This window comes from Lithobates pipiens, unplaced genomic scaffold (assembly GCF_037356315.1).
Source record: "Lithobates pipiens isolate NorthernLeopardFrog02 unplaced genomic scaffold, aLitPip1_a1.2 Scaffold_27, whole genome shotgun sequence".
Lineage (NCBI taxonomy): Eukaryota > Metazoa > Chordata > Amphibia > Anura > Ranidae > Lithobates > Lithobates pipiens.
This window is the reverse complement of record NW_027507788.1, coordinates 184,605,938-184,626,961: the sequence shown is the minus strand read 5'-3', so window position 1 is coordinate 184,626,961 and position 21,024 is coordinate 184,605,938. Positions and strand designations below refer to the sequence as shown.

The 21,024-nt window shown below is 42.8% G+C and overlaps 1 protein-coding gene across 1 annotated transcript in view; it reads left to right on the top strand.

Moving 5' to 3' along the window:
* The window catches only part of NCAPD3 (non-SMC condensin II complex subunit D3), a 63,518-nt gene that overhangs the window by 24,970 nt on the left and 17,524 nt on the right, over nt 1-21,024 (top strand). Inside the window, 12 exon segments of the mRNA XM_077457996.1 lie at nt 280-526; nt 1,471-1,551; nt 1,907-1,975; nt 2,090-2,173; nt 2,590-2,663; nt 5,223-5,357; nt 7,086-7,306; nt 8,652-8,843; nt 8,938-9,038; nt 10,260-10,375; nt 10,559-10,660; nt 19,709-19,820. Of these exon segments, the coding sequence (XP_077314122.1) occupies nt 280-526; nt 1,471-1,551; nt 1,907-1,975; nt 2,090-2,173; nt 2,590-2,663; nt 5,223-5,357; nt 7,086-7,306; nt 8,652-8,843; nt 8,938-9,038; nt 10,260-10,375; nt 10,559-10,660; nt 19,709-19,820 (1,534 nt within the window).

Here is a 21,024-nt window from a genome sequence, read left to right as displayed (position 1 = left end):
ATATCTATCATCTCTCTATAAAATTATATATAAATCTATCTATCATTCCAGGAGATGTTTTATTAATTTTTGAAAAGATATAATGCAATTTCCTCTTCATGTATACTCAAGAAATTTGTACAAGAAGTTGATAGTTCTGAATTCCTGATATTATTATTTGGTATGATATATATATATATATATATATATATATATATTTTTGCAATAAACAGAGTTTAAAATGAAAGGGAACGTTGACTACAAATTTTAATGCAGTGCTTCCATTTTGTGTCGTCCCAGATCTCGTACCGAGTGTTCGCTCTTGATGCGGCAGTCGCTCTGCTGGCGTTGCCAGAGAGGGTTCCGGACTCTTCCTTCCCTCAAGAGGACCTAAAATTTCTTCAGCACAAGTTCCTGATCCAGGCCGTCATTTTCAGCCGCTGTTCGGACAAGGCCCCCACTGTTCGCAGCAAAGCCCTTTCTTGCCTGGCACAGTTCCTAGAGAAGAACGCTGTTTCTGAAGGGATTCAAGAACTGCTTCAGGGCTGTAAGTGTGTTTAAATGTATTTATTGCACATACATCTATGTCTCAATTATTAACCAGCATCAATTAAATAGTCTGAAAAAAAAAATTGTGTCTATAGCTATAGAGATAAATAGATTCATTTTTTTTAAATGGAAGGAACACTTTTTAATCAGATTATAGCATTACTTCAATTAAACTCCTGGGATATTGAAGGGGGCTGTTAATCAGTTTTAGCTGCTTCGGTGTTAATAAAATCAAAAGGTACGGTAGATTGGCAACAATGAGACTACCTCCAAAACAGGAATGGTTTTACAAGTGTAAACCACTGACCTCTTCTTTGTTTTGTTTTCCTATTCCTCTTTTCTGACTGTTTTTCACTAGTTTTGCATTTGGCTAGGTTCAGTGTCGCTACTGGTAGCATTAGGCAATACCTGGAACTTATAGAGTTTGCACAAGCAGTCCAACTCCTCCAGGATGGCACATCCGTATGTGTTGTTGCCAGGAGGGGCCAGACATGGCGTAGTTTGCTGCGGATTCTGCGACACTTTCACTGGAAGCAAAAGCAAATACCTGTGTTAGACAGGTACCTGCTCTGTGTAATGGTTTTGCATGGTGCTGCTGTAAACCTCAGTTTTTCAGGTCCCCCACTTGCACTACTTGCCAGAGAGCCGGTAAGTATAGAGGTGTTTATCATAGAGGTGTTGAGACCTTGTGGAAGGATGTTGTGCCAGGAAAATGTTAGGCTTTGATATAGTTTTGGAGACCTTGTCATTGGTGATTGTAACCTCATAGAGGACAGCTTGGCTAAAATAGCAATATTTGCTCTGACTTTCCTACTGACCCTCTATGGTTTTGGCTAGTCCTTTGCTGATTGTAATATTCTACATTGCCTATTTGTTCTTCAATGTGACTGTTTGCTCTGCCTCTTTGTGGGCAAATTGTGAGTTTTTATTCTTTCTCTCCAGCCTCTAGTCACTCCCATAAAACGGTCAGTGTCATGCGGACGTCTGAACTTTCCGAAGCCAGTGCCCAGCAAGGAACTGATGGTGAGCTATTGGCTGTTTATCGAATATACTGTCTGTATCTGTTCACAATTTAGATAAACAGGAGTTAGTTGTTTAAAAATGTAAGTATTAAAACAAGCTAATCCAAAAGTGAAAGCATTTGTGTTTGATTCTATCTTGTAACATTGCTTCTTATGATTGGCCAATCTGACTACCTTCATAAACCTGAACGACCAAAACATACAGGGATATACAATGTAATACTGACCTATAATCACACACATAGGTTGGACTTGTGTCTTCTTTATTTTTTATTGTTTTTTTCAACCTCATCTACTATGTAACAATGTAACCTCTGCTGGTTAGGTGTAGACATTTCAGTGCTTTCTCCTTACAGGTAGTTGTCGGGTAATGTCTGGAACCAATGATCAGTGGAACCGTGAGAGTCTTGCGAATGGTACAGAGGGTGAGAGTTTTAATATCTATTTTTTATTGTCAGACCAATATCTTGACAGTTTTTTTTATTTTTTTTATTTTTTTTTTTTTTGTTAAATGCTAATTTGCTATTCCCTCGCTCTAGCCTCCACTCCTACCCAAAGAAAAACATGTGGTGCCATGCAGACCATTGAAGTATCAGAGGCTGGTGACCAGCTAGGAGCTGATGGTGAGTTGGGAGGGGGGGGGGGTGTGTTGGTGTCCATCTCTATCGTGTCCCCCCTATCATTATTTTTTTTTTTTTTTTTGTTTACAAATTTACTGCTTATTTCCTGTTCACAATCAGTGTTTTCTTTTCTTTTTTTCTTTTTTTTTTTTGATATAGAGGGCTTAACCTGGCCATACGTGGTTCTGTTGGTTTGGTTTTTTTTGTTTTTTTTCCTTCTGCTAATCAGCTGAAGGGGGGGGGGGGGGGGTGGGGTGGGGGAGAGAAACTGAACTAATTCTCAGCCAGTTCCCACTGAGCTGGCTGAATTTTGATTCATGTATGGCCAGCTTGGTGTGTGTGGGTTTTAATTGTATACATTTATCTATGTCTTTTATTTATTCATCCCCCCCCCCCCCCCCTTTTTTTTTCTTTTACAGGACAAGAGATACTGGCAACTCTCAGGTCAAGAGCTGGTGATGAGAAGACAAATGTCAGGAAGTCTGCTCTCCAGGTGAAATTGAGAAGTTTTTCCCCATCTTTGCTGAAATTTAAAGCCCAATCCATCCAAAATGTATATATTTTAAAGCAGGGGTGTCCAACCCGCTGGCTGCATGCAGTCTGGGAGAGTTCAGCATGCGGCCCGGGATATGTTTGGAAGAACTCTGTGCAGGAAGAGAAGTCACAGCAGAGAGCACATATGGAGGGATGCCAGGTAAATCTATTTGGCGGGAATGAGCACAGTCAAAGCAATGCCAGAGATGCCCCCCTTTTTTTTTTTTTTTTTTGTGTAACCGCACTGGCAACAGCTAAAGCAGAGATTCTACCTAGAGCCAGGCAAGTTAACCCCCCCCCCCCCATATAGCCAAGTAGCATTTACTTGCCTGGCTCTGTGTAAGGGTCTCTGCTTTAGCCGGTGCTGTTGGAAAAAATGGCACCTCCCGGGATCCCTTTTGTTTGGCTGTGCTCATTCATGGCTTCTATGCAAATCGATATACAGGGATGACGGGCAGACTCCTGCCTGTCAGGTGAAAGCTTTCGTGTTGCTCCGCTGCCGGCCGATCGCTCGTAAACGCCCCAGTAACGCCCCCCCCCCCCGTCTCTGACGTCTCTTCCGGGTCAAGCTGTGCCCCCGGCAAGCACATTCTGGAAATGTTTGGCAATGTGATTGCATTGCAAAACATTTTTTTTAATTTTTATTTTTTATTTTTTTTAGACCCAGCATATCTCAGAGAACCTGTCGCCTAGAAATAAACATTGATGGGCAAAAAAAAAAATGATAGTGGTTGTTAAGCCACTAACTGAATTTTAATATCACCTCTGTCACATATACCTGTACTTTATTTACCTTTGCTTTATTTAAAAAAAGAAAAAAAAAACAGATTTATCTACAATGTTTTAACAGTGTCTTCCAGTGATTACGTGACTCCAGCCTTTCAGCTCTCCCCATCTGATGGCTCCAGCGGGTGGGGGAAGATTTCCCTGCTGACGTCAACCAGGGAGGAGGGGAGCAGAGAGCCTGGAGTCATGTGATTGCTGGAAGACGCTGTTGAAACTGGTAGAAATTGGCTTTTTTAAAATAAAGCACAGGCACTTGGTCACAGCTTTTCATGTGACAGGGGAAGATATGATCAGTTTTGGCCCAGTGGGGAGAGGAGCAGAGGGGCGCTAGTGAGAGCTGGCAGGGAGGGGGAAGGAGTTCAGAGGGAGACGGGAGAGCTTCAGGTAGCAGTGTATGATGGAGGCATGTACTCTGACCACGTTCTCAGGGCTCAGCAGCCCTGATATATCCTGGTCAGCTTACAGAGGGGAGGGTAGAAACTGGCAGGATCTGCCAGGTATTTCAGATGATACAGGGGCCCAAAATACACAGCCCAAGCACTGTGCTGTTCATGCTTTAAGAGAACAGGACCCTTTTTTTATTTTTTGGGTTAACAAATGCTTTAAAGCAGGAAAAAAAAGGTGGAAATTCAGCTTATATGTTTCCTCCCCCCCTATGCATTTGGCACCCTGGGGGGGGGGGGGGGGACTCGTTTGACAGGTCCCCTTCCCCACTTCCAGGAGACGTGCCCTGGGCCGATTTCCCGGGAGGTTCGGCCCCCCTCATTGTTCCCCTGCTGCCGGGCCAATTAGAAAGTGCAGTGCGTCATGCGCAGTATGGAACCAGCATAGTGGGCTCCCTTGACAGGTAAGTGCCCTAATATTAAAAGTCAGCAGCTGCAGTATTTGTAGCTGCTTACTTTCATTTTTTTGCAAAAAAAATAGTTACACCCAAGCACATAAAGGGCCTCCCCCCACATACACAAGCACAAACGTAAATGCATGCATCGGGGGTGCCTGAGTGTGAAAACGTTGATTGCCATACACATGTTGCCTGTCGCCGTGCACACTGGAGTGAGAGCAATAATTCTAACACAAGACCTCTGCAACTGTAAATTGATACCTATAGGGAGCTTTTAATGGCTCGCTCATAGAAAATATAGGGTACTGAAGCTTGATGCCATTTCACAGGTATACAAAAATTGAAAGTTGGGTATCTATTTGGTGCAACCTCGTTTTTTTTTTTATATTTTACCAAAAATTTGGGTAGTTTACTGTGTTTGTTTGACCTACAATTCACATTGGGGTGTGTGTTTGTGTTTGTTTTTTTGTTTTTTCTGAAATTTTGTGTTTCATAGACCTTTTGCAGTAATATCGTGTGGCATAAACGATTGAAACTACAACTATTTCATTCTATAGGGCAGTGGTCTTCAACCATGTCCTCAGGGCTCGCTAACAGGCCAGGTTTTATGTATTACCTTGGGGGAGATGCAGAATAGAATACGGCAATCACTGAGCAGCAAATGATATCACCTGTCATGTATTTCAATTATCTTGCAAACCTGGCCTGTTAGTGGGCCCTGAGGACAGGGTTGATGACCACTGCTCTAGAGTATCTGATTTCCGAAAATATATATTTGTGTTTTTTTTTGTAATCTTCAGGCCTAAAATGATTTTTCAAAGGTGTGCAAAAAAAACCCTACAAAAACATCTCTGGCAGCAAAAGGGTTAAAGTATTTATTTGTCTCTCCAGGTCCTGGTTAGTATACTGAAATATAATTTGATCCCGTGCAGTTCTGAGGAGCTCACCACACTGCAGGACCGGTGCAGAGATCCTGCTGTTTCTGTGCGGAAACAAGCCCTGACTTCTCTGACAGAACTTCTGCAGGTAACAGTTAGTTTTGCTTTCTTAAAGGAGACTACTACACCACTGTTTTGTCTATTCAGGGCAAAGTGACCTTGCCTGTGTAAAGCTGCCCAGTTGACCCATTTATATTTGTCTCCCTATTGATTTTCAAGCTGCACTTTCTTCTTTTGCAGTTGGTGCAAAATACCAGAGGCTTCAGAGTATTAGGGAGCATGTGACCTCTGGTCTAGTGGCCAATCCCTAGGCCAGTGATGGCGAACCTTGGCAGCCCAGATGTTTTGGAACTACATTTCCCATGATGCTCAAGTACACTGCAGAGTGGATGAGCATCATGGGAAATGTAGTTTCAAAACATCTGGGGTGCCAAGGTTCGCCATCACCACCCTAGGCCTTAGCAATGGTGCATTATGGATGCAGTGATATTGCCATTTCATTTAGATTCTGACATTAGGCATTTTACTGAAGGCTGCAGCAGAGGAAGGATGCTTTCCATATTAACCACTTGCTGACCCGCGCTATAGCTAAGGACGGCTACGGCGCGGTCATCTAGTCCTTCAGACACAGCTGTTCACAGATCGAGGTGAAGGGGCCAATCACAGTGACCCTGTACCATGTGATCAGCTGTGTCCAGTCACAGCTGATCCCATGTAAATAAATGCTGGTTATTATTTTTCATTGTGAGGAAAGGAAAGCCGATAACTGGCTTTCCTGTGACCGGGAACATTTGACAATCAGGGCACTGATCATCCGTACCCTGATGATCAGTGTCCATCTGTGCCCATCAGTGCAGCTTCATCGGCAATCAATGAAAAAGAAAAATGACTTATTTGAAAAAATCCCCCCCCCCTTTATTTTTTGCTAAACCAAACAAAAAACTGAAAAATGTGAGGGGAAAAAAAAAGTGCTGATTCAAAAGAAAGCTCTGTTTGTCTCAAAAAGAAAATTTCATACAGGTACAGTGCTGCATGGCCACGCAATATTTAGAATTGTCATTCAAGGTGCCACTGAAAGCTGAAACTTGGTTTGGACTGGAAAGGGGTGGTGATTGTGCCCCGTAGTCAAGTGGTTGTAAAAGCTCAAGGTTGCATGAATGATTAAAAAAAACTTGTGTGCTGTTCTCCCACAGCCCCCCCCCCCCTTTCCTCATTGGCTGCGACACAATCCCATCCAGTGAGTCAATGAGGAAGGGAACAAGCATGCACCAGTGCCCCTATAGCAAGCGGCTTGTTATAGGGGGTACCAGTCAAGAGGGGGGACCCGAGTAGAAGAGGATCGGGGCACCTTTTTAATATCGCTTTAAGTGCAGTCATTTGCTCGTTGTTAAAATTGTAAAAATGTTTGACTAGATTGCAACCTTGACCTGCTCATAAAGTCAAACTTTTCCAAAGCCGTGACTGTACCACTAGTTGCAATGTAGGTAAATGGGGAGCTATAACACAACTAGCATTTTATTAGCCTCAAGAGTTCTTGATGTTTGTGTATTTATGCAATTTGGGATCACAGATGAAATAATGCATACTTTGTCCCTGGCGATCAAAAATAGGCTATTGCCACATCCAAAGAATAGACCCAGCCCCATACTCTCTAAAGGTGTCTCAGGACTTCTTGACCCTCATGGTGAGAGGGAATCATGTTCAGGGTCAATCTATCCAGTCCCCTGTATTTATGTTCTCTTTAGTTCTGCTTTTTTTTTCTCTCTAGCTTTCACAGACTTCAGGTAAAATGACTCTTGTGATGTCTCCTTTTCAGGCTCAACCAAAGAATGTTCTGGTACAGAAGGCCTGGTTAACTGGATTGGTGCCGGTGGTGCTGGACACAGAGACCTCTGTACAGGAGAAGACACTTGAGTGTTTGGACCAGCTTATTCTTCACAACATTCGCCATTACAAACAGTATAAGGACAATGACGAGAAACAGAAACTCACCTGGGATCTGCTGCAGCTGCTCACTACAGAGTGCCAGGATCTCGGGTGAGGAGACAGGAATTTCTAAATTCATTGTCTATCCTGCAATAAACACCATTGGCTTGCAAACCTCCTGCCTTTCCTACTCCCTGGAGCTCTCTGAACTCCTATCCTGTTGGCCACATGCATAGTACCAGTCCATTATTATTTTTTTTCATCCATATTTAATATTGTAATTTGCAAGTACTGGAAATTTAAAAAAGATGCAACTTTTGTTTGAAAGTCTGCGATTTTTATTTATTAACCCAGATCAGTGTGGCTTTCTTTTTTTTTCTTTTTTTTTTCTTTTTTATCTTTTTTTTTATTTATTTTTTCAATTTTTGAACTGTTAAAATTGTTCTGGTGCTTTTGAAAAGGATCTTTACTGTGGAAGTGTGCCCTGTGCAAGAATCCCCCATAGCCATCTCTTCCCCTGTTGTTGACTTGTCATCTTGGTAGACAATCAGGGCTTTGCATGCTCATGTCAGATCTACTTGTCTGACTGGTGGGGTAATGATTAAGGAACTGCAGGAAAGGTTCAGATATCAGATCTACAGGATAGATGAAGAAGAAATGGGGAGATCCATGCACTGCAGGTCCCTGGGTACAGCTTCCTCTCCAGCAAAAACCATAAGCAGGGCAAGTGGTGACATTACCATCACTGACTATAAATCTCGTCAGGCTAGCCAGCAGCAGCTGTGCTTTAACTGATCTCACACTGCTGTGATGCTCCAGGCATTATAATGCAAGGACACGGGTGGTCAGACAACTCCCAATGATATTCAATTCAAGTTAGGTACAGACTACAAATTATTCTAAGCATCAGCTTTAGCAGTACAGGCATTTAGCTTATTAGCAGCCCTTGCCATTTAGGAAGCCAGGAATTGATACACTTAAATTAAAGTGAGGGTATGCAAAAAACATCTATATTTGCATCGGCCTTAAGCATCTACACCTGCCTTCACAAGCTCTAAGCTGGAGGGTTAAGCTATCACATGACCCCTGATCACTCAGTTCTCCACTCGGAGCGTATTGCAGTGACTGATCACTGTTCTCTGCTCTGCCCATCTAGCTCTTTTAGGAGTGCCGGTCTTGAGAGCCGCCTGGAGTGGCTGGCTCAGGCTCTAAGCAGCACGATGAGCCAGCTGTCAATCGGCATCTGGGTGGATCCTAAGATTGTTGGGATCCTTCCAGAGCCTGGAGCGACTCTGACAAGTAGTTGCAGTCCTGTAAGAAGTAAGGTAAATGGCTTTTACTTCCCTCTTTTAATTTAGTTTTTATTTACATATTTAAATAACTTTCCTATTCGAACTTTTGCAGCACTTTACATTACAACTTTAATTTTTGTTTTGTTTTTTGCTGTTTTTTACAGTCGTTATCTGACAAAAGCATTTTACATATGGGCCAAGCAGGATAAATTTTCTTGCAGTTTAATCAACAACTTGATCTCTCACACGGATACAGAACACTCTGCCCCAGCCTGGATGGTGCTTGCTAAAGTTGCCATATCTGCACCAAAGTTGGATTATACGAAGATCCTGAACACTTGGGAGGACATCAGTAGGTGAGTGGTCTGCCATTTCATTCTGTAAAAGTGTAATGTAGATGAGCTGTTTGAAGACCAGTTTCTGAATGGTTGTTGTGGCTTTCTCTCTTAGGCAAAATTACGCAGGCTCCACCAGTACCACTGCCCATATTGTATGCGTAATCGGTCACATTGCAAAACACCTGCCTGCAGACACAAGAACACATCTGATTGGTGAGCATGAGTGTTCCAGACACAGAGGCAAAATTCTAATTACGGTACTATCAGTCTCTCTTATGTCTTGGCTTGGCTTTGGAATGGGAGTGGGAAACCTAAGGTCCATGTAGTGTTTCAGCACCGTTAAAGCTGAACTCCAGCCAAATTGCTAAATACACAGATAAAACCCATATAAGTGAGCTATTTACATGTCAAAGTTTTTTACATTTCTCTAATCCAGTTCTGAAATGTACACAGCCTTGCCATGCAGCACAGCCCTTTCTGGCAGTTAGAGGCCTGTATATCTTGTCCTTCCCTTAGCCTTTCAGTTGAAAGTTAGGCAGGTTGTTGAGCTCCTCTTTCTATCACTTGGCTCTCTCCTCCTATCAGGACATTCCCTGTTGGCACATAAGTACTGCAACGCAACTGGAAAACTTCTAAAGTGCAGCACTATAAAAAAAATGAATAAATACATTTTAATCAGACTGACAATCCATATAATGATCACCCTTAAACAAAAAACAAATGTGCAACTATACAAAAGTTACTAGATCCTCAACTATAATTTCTTGCAAAATAACAATTTGTGTAACAATCGCCCTACATATAACAACAAAAGTGCAAGTGATGAGAGGGAGAGAGAGATATGCTCAAGGCGTGAGGTGCACTGAACGGTCTCCACTTTAAATTGTTCTAGCAATCTAGTCCTTCCCACGAACCATAATGTAGAAACACGAAAGAGAATTGCTGCACAAGAAGAATTTATTTCCGATGAAAAATTTTTTTACATCAGATACAGCTGTATCTGGTGTTTGATGTAATATTTTTTTTTCATTGTAAATAAATTATTCTTGTGCAGTAATCCATATATATATATATATATATATATATATGTGTGTGTGTGTGTGTGTGTGTGTGTATATGTTGTGTGCAAGTGCCTAAATTGGCCTATTGGCTATATATCTTCTCGTCATTCAGAGTGCAACAGGGCTGAAAATTGGCCTGGGGTGGAAGTGCCCGGCGATTAAATACAGTTCAGCTTTAAATCCCACATTGCTCATTGAAGGCTCTCTCTACAGAGTCGAGGATAGGCTCTTATATTACATTTGCTGCTTTGATTGCTCCTGTTTGCAAGTTATTATGGTGGCTAGTTGGTTCTTTAACAGCTAAAAGCTGCTGCATTAAAAACAAGTTGAATTATCTGTAGCAGTACGTTATGCTCGCCATTTTGTTTTTCAGACCATATTAAGTCCTGGTTGAAGGAATTTAAATCGCCACCAGAGATAATCAGCCCAGCAATTGAGTCCTTGCAGAAACTCTGCTATGCACAGTTTGAGTCTCTTGAATCTGCCCAGGTAACTGATTTCTCGTTCTTTGGAAGGTGTTGAACATCTGTCCGTCTCCTGTAGCTTGACTGCAAGCCTGACTGTCTTTCAACTTGCCTGAAATCCTATTTGTGATATCACTTTGTGTTAAAAGTTGAAGAGGGCCAATGTTGATTTTATTTATTTTTCTGAAATTTGACACGGACATTGTAGGAACTGCTGAATGAAGTGTTTGGAGATCTGGTTACGGTTTGTGAAGAACATATCTCCCCTATTGTGATGTCGGATGCCCAGCAGTTTGATCATGAGTTGATGGTGAGTATGACCAATGAATTATATTCTAAGCAAACTCCTCCATGCTTTATTTTGCTGAGAAGCCACTTTGAAAAAACACCCCTTTAACATTTCTGGCTATGGCCTTCATGAGGAAGGACAAGATGATTCATGCAGCATTTACTTCCTAAAAATCTATTTGCCCTTAGCTCAGGCATGCAAGCAGGAGTGTGTGCTTAGCTAAGATCACCCCTCCTGAAGACTTCTGGGATGTATATCATCATGTGACTAGGCCTGAAAACCAGCAAGAAATGTGTAAAAAATAAAATTAAAATGTGGGGCTGTGTCTGCACTGCATGGGTCACCTGCTCGTTTTCTTATTTAGGGATGAGCAAAGGTTCATACTTGCTGGATCTGCTGATCCTCCAGAAAAACCGCGCTCCTTTACGATTTAAAGGTGGACTATTCTGTCTAAGGCGCATGCTCTGAGTGTGCCTGCGTCAGGAACAGTCCCTTTTCAAGACCACTAGAATGTGGGGAAGGATCTGTGTTAACCCATGCATTGTGGGCATAGCCCTATGGCCAGAGTTCTGCTTTAAATATAATTTTATAGCAGAGATGTGTTTTTACTCCCCACTCAATTTTTTTTGTTTGTTGTGCTAGAGAGTTATGGACATCATTGTTCTTTGCACATTAGGATTAAAGCTGAACGTTGAGAGTTAGACGATCTACCCTTGCGGGGTTCCCTGGACTGTAAGTGCTAAATGCTCCTTTGGTCTAGGGGTGCATGGTTAATACTTAGTGATTGTAAAGCTTCAGACTTTTTTTTTTTTTTTTTCTACTACTTCCCGCCCAAGGGATGTAGCAATATTTGTGTGCATGAAGTAACACATGTGGAATTATATACTGAACAAAAAAGTGTGAAACAACTGAAAATATGTCTTCTATTCTAGGTTAGTAGCCACCTTTTGCTTTGATTACTGCTCCGCACACTCTTGGCATTCTGTTGATGAGCTTCAAGAGGTAGTCACCTGAAATGGTTTTCCAACAGTCTTGAAGGAGTTCCCAGAGATGCTTAGCACTTGTTGGCCCTTTTGCCTTCACTCTGCGGTCCAGCTCACCCCAAACCGTCTCGATTGGGTTCAGGTCCAGTGACTGTGGAGGCCAGGTCATCTGGCGCAGCACCCCATCACTCTCCTTCTTGGTCAAATAGCCCTTACACAGCCTGGAGGTGTGTTTGGGGTCATTGTCCTGTTGAAAAATAAATGATGGTTCAACTAAACGCAAAAATCGAATGGAATAGCATGCTGCTGCAAGATGCTGTGGTAGCCATGCTGGTTCAGTATGCCTTCAATTTTTAATAAATTCCCAACAGTGTCACCAGCAAAGCACCCCCACACCATCACACCTCCTCCTCCATGCTTCACGGTGGGAACCAGGCATGTAGAGTCCATCCGCTCACCTCTTCTGCGTCGCACAAAGACACGGTGGTTGGAACCAAAGATCTCAAACTTGTACTCATCAGACCAAAGCACAGATTTCCACTGGTCTAATGTCCATTCCTTGTGTTCTTTAGCCCAAACAAGTCTCTTCTGCTTGTTGCCTTTCCTCAGCAGTGGTTTCCTAGCAGCTATTTTACCATGAAGGCCTGATTCACACAGTCTCCTCTTAACAGTTCTAGAGATGTGTCTGCTGCTAGAACTCTGTGTGGCATTGACCTGTTCACTAATCTGAGCTGCTGTTATCCTGCGATTTCTGAGAGAGGTGACTCTTGGTCTTCCTTTACTGGGGCGGTCCTCATGTGAGCCAGTTTCCTTGTAGCGCTTGATGGTTTTTGCCACTGCACTTGGACACTTTCAAAGTTTTCCCAAATGTTCGGACTGACTGACCTTCATTTCTTAAAGTAATGATGGCCACTCGTTTTTCTTTACTTAGCTGCTTTTTTCTTGCCATAATACAAATTCTAACAGTCTATTCAGTAGGACTATCAGCTGTGTACTGTATCCACCTCCTGCACAACACAACTGATGGTTCCAACCCCATTTATAAGGCTTGAAATCCCACTTATTAAACCTGACAGGGCATACCTGTGAAGTGAAAACCATTTCAAGTGACTACCTCTTGAAGCTCATCAACAGAATGCCAAGAGTGTGCGGAGCAGTAATCAAAGCAAAAGGTGGCTACTTTGAAGACACTAGAATATAAGACCTATTTTCAGTTGTTTCACACTTTTTTTTGTTCAGTATATAATTCCACATGTGTTACTTCATAGTTTTGATGCCTTCAGTGTGAATCTACAATTTTCATAGTCATGAAAATAAAGAAAACTCTTTGAATGAGAAGGTGTGTCCAAACTTTGGGTCTGTACTAAATATATATATATATATATATATATATATATATATATATATATATATATATATATATATATATATATATATATATATATATATATATATATATATATATATATATAATTTTTTTTTTTATTATTTTTTTCTCTATCTCAAACCCATGTTGATTATACTTCTAATGTAGGTCCCAGGAATGCAGTTTCTTTTGCACTCTTGTGCAGAGACGCTGCAATAAATAAACTAGATGCCTTGTACTGCACATAATTAATTCACATCATAGTGTATCCTTTTACTTGCTGATACACAGAAGATGCATATCATTTTTTTTTTTTTTTTTCTTTTGTACCATCCAGTTTGCACTTCATGCAATTATTGCTTGGCTAGAAACTTTTCAGATTCGAAAAAAGTGGGAGCTGCTATCAGTATGCCCAGTGAGGAGTGATAGAGTGGAGAGATCCCCTGCTCTCGTGCACAATGCTGGATCGAAAATGGGTTCCGACAAGTATAAAGGGGTGCTAGCGGCTCCTTGTGTAAAGGGACACAGAGCCACGGGTCGGGTGCGCGCCTGCTTGGGTGCCCGCACAGCGAGCTGCTTATTGTGGGGGCACCCGGCAGGAGGGAGGAGCACTGGTATGGGCCAATGGAAGCGGAGCATCCAGGCTAATCTGTGCAAAACCACAGAACGGGTCACTATCACTTTAACAATTGAAAGTAAAAGTTTACATGTAATTTCCGTTGTCCTGAAACGTTGGATCTAAAGATAAGTTTCTTATTATTTCTTTAACGTACATCATAGGACAGAGTCTCAAGTAATTACTTGGTGGGTTATAGGCCTACCTTCAGGTGTTGACACTGGTATAACCAATACAGGAAGTTGACTCCCCTATATAACCCCTCCTCCTTCCAGGAGCACTCAGTTTTTTCGCCAGTGTCTAAGGTGTTGGTTACGAGTGAAGATGTGCTCTGCGAAGCTCCAGGAGGGATCCATGCTGGATTTAAAGAAACCTCCACAATCTGATCCATCCTCGCCACTGAGGCCATAGGATGGTACCTGGACCTTGATGCAAGAACGAGGTTTTGCCTGTAATGCTTCTCTTTGAGAGCTGGACCCTAGGAACCAGGACTCTTTTTGGTCTTGCTACATTTCCTAAAGTTGTCCTGAGGGGTGTTATACAAGGCCCAAAGGAGCGGAAACCCTTTTAAAAGGGCCCCAGTCTTTGAGCGTGTTTAAACGCAGCCCTCCGTGATGGGTGAAAGTTGGATCTGTCTGTTAAATCAGCAGTATCCTGCAGCAAGCACAAGGTAAGGGAAGAAGCTTTGCTTTTTCCTTCAATATACCTTATATGCCTTATAAATATCTCCTCCATAAGGAGTAACTTGCACTACCTATGATGTGTCTTAGTGCAGCTCTGTCTCAGAACATGTGTGGTCCCAGGGGCAGAGGGGGTTCTTACTTAAATAGATCTTGTGGGATTTGGTAAAAAATACAGCAGTTGCTAATACAGAGATGTGTATAAACTTCTATATGGGTGGTGGCTGATTGGTTGAAGCAGCTGCTTTAGCTGCATGGTTTAATTACAACCCAGCACTTCCACCTAGTAACATTGGGAAATGCCCTATGCTTCTGTGGTTTAAAAAAAAAACTATAAATCTGCTGACAGAACCCCCCCTTCCCCTCTCCCCCTCCCCCTTGTAGAGGTGTATAGTACGTTCACCTTACTTTGTGTTGGCCATTCGGGTCCCTAGCAGGGCCTGAGAACGCAGAGGGGCATGTCCGCAAGGTCATGTGGCACTGTGTATGGATGTAACGTCCACACACACAGCACTCGCCGCATAGCTGAGGGGAAACGCTGAGGATGCCAATCAGGTTCCACCTGAGGCTTTATATCACAGACACTCTCATTTCAGAAAGACTTTTTAACTGAAGAGAGGTAGTCTGTCACACTAAGAGACACCAGAGTGCTGGGCACGTAAGGGTGTAAACAGGCATTTCCAGACAGGAAAAACTATTGTTATTTAGTAGCAAAAGAACTGTTATTTTGTGTGTACCTCTGCTTGTGCTTTGCACTATGTCTTCCAGACCTACCGTAAAGGTACCTAAGGTGTCGCCCCCCCCCCCCCAGGCGCTGGGAATCCCGGTTATGCCGCCATACTGTCTTCCTCTTCGGAGAGATCAGACATGGCAAGCCAGGGTGAGTCATTGGAAGCTAGCGTGGTGCAACTGCTTCACACACTTCAGCCCCTGTAGAGGTGACTGAAGATGCATTTTCCTCTGCCTTGCAAGGCTTAGAAGGAAGATTAGCGGCTTTAATCGCATCCTCCATCCAGTGTATAGGAAGCGTCCTAGATCCCCCTACCCCACCTTAGACTCTTTACAGTCAGTGGGGGGTCCAAGAGAATTATGGGGACAGGATGGGGTATTGCCCTCAGATGATCGGGAGGAAAAGACATGCGATTTATTTTTCTGTGGAAGAAACAATACTTGAAGTTCCCAAGGATCCCTACCTCACAATCTGAAGTACAGAGGCTTGCAAAGATGGTTCGCTCTACTTGCATGCTACCCCTAACAGAGTTAGCTGAAGGGCCGGTCTCTTCCTTGGGTTCTTTGAAGCCTTTACAGCCTTTGCATGCATTTCCCGTCCACGCATTACTAAAAAAGCTTATTTATACCGAATGGGATCATCCGGATAAGCATTTTTTCCCTTCCAAAGAGACTTGCAAAGCTCTATCCTATGGATTCACTAAAAGATGGAAAGTTTCAGCAGTTGACGCTGCGATTTCCAATGTGAAATTTTTTTTTTTTTTTTTTAACTTACCCAGTGGACAATGCACTTATGCTTAAAGATCCAACAGATCAGAAGTTGGAAGGTCTGTTATAATCCTTTTTTTCTTAGCAGGTACTGTTGCTTAGCCTGCAATTGCAGCTATAGACGTCTGTCAGTCCTTGAAGGACCAGTTCACAGATGTTCTCAGATGAGCTCCCTGCGCAACAAGCACAGGAACTGGCCGAGCTACCTAAAGCATTATGCTTTGCTGTAGACGCTATGAAGGATTCTATTCACCAGGCATCACGCCTTGCGTTTGTACTTGTACATATGCGAAGGACCCTTTGGTTAAAGGGTTGGCCAGCTGAGACGCCTTGTAAGAACCTTCTAACTAGTTTCCCCTTTAAGGGAGAACGATTATTTGACGATAGTTTGGATAAATACATTCATACAATTTCCAGCGGAAATAGTACTCTTTTGCCAGTCAAAAGAAAATATAAGCGTCTTTCATTTAAACTGTTCGTCCTCTGCCATCAGACCAGGCATAAAGGAAGACCTGGGGCTACAAGTCTGCAAAGCAGAATACAAGACCTCCTTATGAAGAGGCATCTCCCCTCACCAAGGTGGGGGGGGGAGACTTCTGATGTATTCAGAAGTCTGGCAAAGGGAGATTCAGGACAAATGGACTCTCTCCACAGTGTCTCTAGGATACAAGCTAGAGCTTTGAGAGTTTCCACCATCTCGTTTTCTGAGATCAAATATTCCCAAGGATCCAGGGAAAGGGCAATCCCTGTTGCAAGCATTAGACCGATTATTGGCTCAAGGGGTGATCAGACAGATTCCCAAACAAGAGCAAGGTTTGAGGTTTTATTCAAACCTAATTACGGTGCCAAAGCCAAATGGGGGGGGGGGTGGTTTATCAGACCAAGTCTAGATCTACGTAATCGAAATCGGTTCCTGAAAATCCGCTCTATTTGCATGGAGTCAATAAAGTCAGTCGTTTCCATCCTGCAAGGAGAAAAACTTCTGGCGTCCATCGACATCAGTGATGCATAGCTGCTTGTCCATATATTTCCTCCTCACCAGAGGTTTCTGTGGTTCAAAGTAGAACAGAAGCATTTTCAGTTAATAGCCTTGCCCTTCGGGCTTGCTACAGCACCTCGGGTATTCACTAAGGTATTAGCCCCACCTCTAGTCAGGTTAAGGGCACAGGGCATAACTGTCTTGGCTTACTTATACGATCTATTGTTAATAAACCAGTCAGTGGCTTGCTTGAAGCAAGGTGTAGCCATCACAAGCAGTTACTTGGAAGGTTTGGGTTGGATTCTCAACCTAAAGAAATCCTCCTTAAAGCCACTAAGGCTGGGGTATCTGGGCCTGATCATAGACACAGCCCAGAAAAGGGGTGTTCTTGCCTCCCGCAAGGATCAGCTCCATACAGGAGCTGGTGAGGATGATCAGGTCGAAGAGAAATCCTTCAATTCGCCTTTGCATGAGGTTGTTAGGGAAGATGGTAGCTTCATTCAAAGCAGTTCCCTATGCTCAATTCCATTTGAAACTGAAAGCAGTATTTTGTCTGGAACAAAACGATTCAAGCTTTGAACTTGCCAATGTGGCTGTCCTCATGAGTGTCCCAAAGCCTCAGTTGATGGTTACTATCTTGGAACTTGCTGAAGGGAAAGTCCTTCAGATCAATTATCTGGAAGGTAGTAACGACAGATGCCAGCCTTTCAGGCTAGGGAGTAGGAGCCTTGCCCATCGAAATCCTAGGGATTCTGGCAGTGTATCTGGCTCTAGAAACCTGGACCTCCAGGTTAAATAATTGTCCTGCCAGGATCCAGTCTGACAATGCCACGGCTGTGGCATATATCAATCACAAGGGGTCACCAAGAGTCTCTCAGCTGAGAGAGGTCAACCAGATTCTAACTTGGGCAGAAGAGAATGGCCCATGCCTATTGGCAGTTTTCATTCCGGGAGTAGAGAATTGGCAGGTGGACTATCTAAGTCGCTGGCAGTTATTCCCAGGAGAATGGTCTCTTCACCCCAAGGTGTTTCAGGCTGTTTGCCAAAGATGGGGGACTCCGGACGTAGACCTTCTAGCGTCCAGATTCAACACTAAGCTAGTCAACTTTGCATCCAGGACAGGGAACCCGCTCGCATACGGAACAGATGCGTTGGCGACCCAGTGGGATCAGTTTTTACTGATCTATGCACTTTTCCACGATTCAGTTGCTACCTCAAGTTCTTTGCAGGATCAAGCTGGAAAGAAAATCCGTAATAATGGTAGCACCAGCATGGCCCAGAAGGTCATGGTACACAGAGATCGTAAGGATGGCAGTGGAGGGTCCAGGGCTCTCCCCACTAAGGCCAGACCTGCTACCTCAGGGGCCGATATTCCATCCTACTTTACGAACGCTAAATTTAACGGCTTGGCTATTGAGACCCACATTCTGAATAAAAACGTGGGCTTTCCAGGTCAGTTATCGCTACTTTGATTAATGCTAGGAAGCCAGCTTCTAGAGCTATATATTATAGAGCCTGGAAAGCTTATGTTTCCTGGCGTGAGTCCAAGGGTTGGTACCCTCGGAGATATATCATAGCCAGAATTCTTACCTTTCTGCAATTAAGCGTAGAGCTAAAGTTGGCCCTGAGTACTATTAAGGGCCAAGTCTCAGCCTTATCAATTTTTATTTCAGACTGCTTGCTATGGATTCTTTAGTCCAGGAGTGCTGCGCATTAATCCGCCAATTAAATCACTCTTGAGCCCTTGGGACTTAAATTTAGTTTTGTCAGTGTTACAAAAACAGCCATTCGAACCATTGCAGCATGTTCCCTTAGTCCTTATGACTAGGAAGCTGATATTTTAGTTTGCTATATCCTCAGCAAGGAGGATTTCAGAATTGGCTGCTCTTTGTTGTAAGGAGTCATATTTGAATATTCATGAGGTCAGAGTGGTGTTACGCCCTCGTCCAGGTTTTTTGCCAAAAGTGGTTTCAGGCTTTCATCTGATGAAGTTATTGTCCTGCCAGGGTTTTTTCCCCAAGACCTTGTACCAGGGAAGAAAGGTCACTACATTGTCTTGATGTAGTGAGAGCAGTGAAAATGTATTTAAGAAAACTGCTCCGATTCGTAAGACTGATGTCTTATTTCTTCTGCCAGAGTGTCCTAAGAAGGGACAGGCAGCATCAAAATCCACTGTCGCTAAGTGCATTTGGCAAATTATAATTCAAACTTTATGATTTAAAGGGAAAGATTCCCCCTTTTCAAGTTAAGGCGCACTCTACCAGGGGGGTTGGTTCTTCTTGGGCAGTGTGTCACCAGGCCTCCAGGTCTCAAATCTGCAAGACCGTGACTTGGCCTTCAGTACATACATTTGCAAAATGTTATCAAGTGCATGTAAGATGGAATGAGGATATCGCCTTCGGGCGCAGTGTGCTGCAGGCAGCAGTATAAGTCCTCAGGTGTGGGCATTGCTATGGGATATCCCACCAAGTAATTACTTGAGACTCTGTGTCCTATGATGTACGATAAAGAAAATAGGATTTTTAAAACTGCTTACCTGTAAAATCCTTTTCTTGGAGTACATCCTAGGACACAGAGCTCCCACCCCTCTGTTTTATGGGGTGAGAGTATATTACTTATATTGGCTACAAAAACTGAGTGCTTCTGGAAGGAGGAGGGGGTTATATAGGAGAGTCAACTTCCTGTATTGGTTATACCAGTGTCAACACCTGAAGGTAGGCCTATAACCCACCAAGTAATTACTTGAGACTCTATGTCCTATGATGTACTCCAAGAAAAGGATTTTACAGGTAAGCTGTTTTAAAAATCCTATTTATGTTGTGTGGATTCCATTGATGTTAAGCCCTGGCTGCACGTTTTTGTTCATCGTATGAATTGCCTTGGTCTGACACTGGTTTTCTGTGACAAGTTGACCCCTGTCTGATTCATAACCTTTTTTCCCTGCCCAGGTCCGATATCTCTTCACCCTGGGAGATGCCGCTCAGATGTGTCCTGCCCGTGTGGAGAGAAGGATCTTGCTACTGGTTCAGTCCATACTGGCCTCCACGCCAGAACAGCATGGTAAGATTTATTGGATTATGCTGAATATGACCCCTCAAAAGATTGGCCTAGTCATTCAGAAAACATGAAAAATGGATGGTAGGGGACGCTGTGTGATATGTGCCTTATCTGAAAGAGCATATAACATGGAATAAAGTGAAAATGTAAGGTAATTTTAATACCCATCTGTGAAAAAAATACTATAAACCGTATATGAATAAAACACTTCCAGCATCTCAATTCGCATATAAAGTGCAACATTAGATATAAAAATATTTATTACAAAAGTGTGAACAGTGAAAATGTCCATAGTGAAAATTTATAGTGACTAGAATCTTGATGGCAGAGAAGAAATCTTTCACCGTATAAGATAATACAACACCAAATGTGCTCAGATATGAAAGCTACTCACCAGATGGCAATGACCTCTTTACTTAAAACGGTCTGATGCGCTGTATGGATATCCTGTTGGGAACCATTAGTTAATGGATGAAGCCTCTGTGTCGTCCTCCCCTCCCCAATTATCTCATAAGGAAACAAAGACAATCCATAGCGCAGTACTGTTTTTGTATTTAAAAATATTCAAAAATACAAAACTGGGTGCCTGCGTACATTAGTGGGTGCCTTAGCCTGGCGCTGAGGATAGTCTGCATGAATTACGATAGAGCTGTTCACCGCTGGGCTCACATCCAAGCTGGTGAGCGTTCCATTTGGGCTAGAAGAGATAGCGGAAGCTGGGATCCAGAAATGGTTCTTCCGGTCACACCATTTTTGGATCCCAGCTTCCGGGTTCTCTCCTAGCCCAAGTGGAAGGTAAAGAGGTCATTGCCATCTGGTGAGTATCTTTCATATATGAGCACATTTGGTGTTGTATTATCTTATACGGTGAAGGATTTCTTCTCTGCCATCAAGATTCTAGTCGCTATTAATTTTCACTATGGACGTTTTCAGTGTTATACTTTTGTAACAATTATTATTTTCATATCTAACGTTGGACTTTATATTTGAATTGAGATACTTGAAGTGTTTTGTTCATATACGGTTTATAGTATTTTTCACAGATGGTCATTACCTTGCATTTGTACTTTATTTGTACATGTCACTTTATTCCTAGATTGTAAGCGCTGAGAAGCAGGGCCCTCTGATCCCTCCTGTATTGAATTGTAATTGTACTGTCTTCCCCGATGTTGTAAAGCGCTGCACAAACTGTTGGTGCTATATAAAT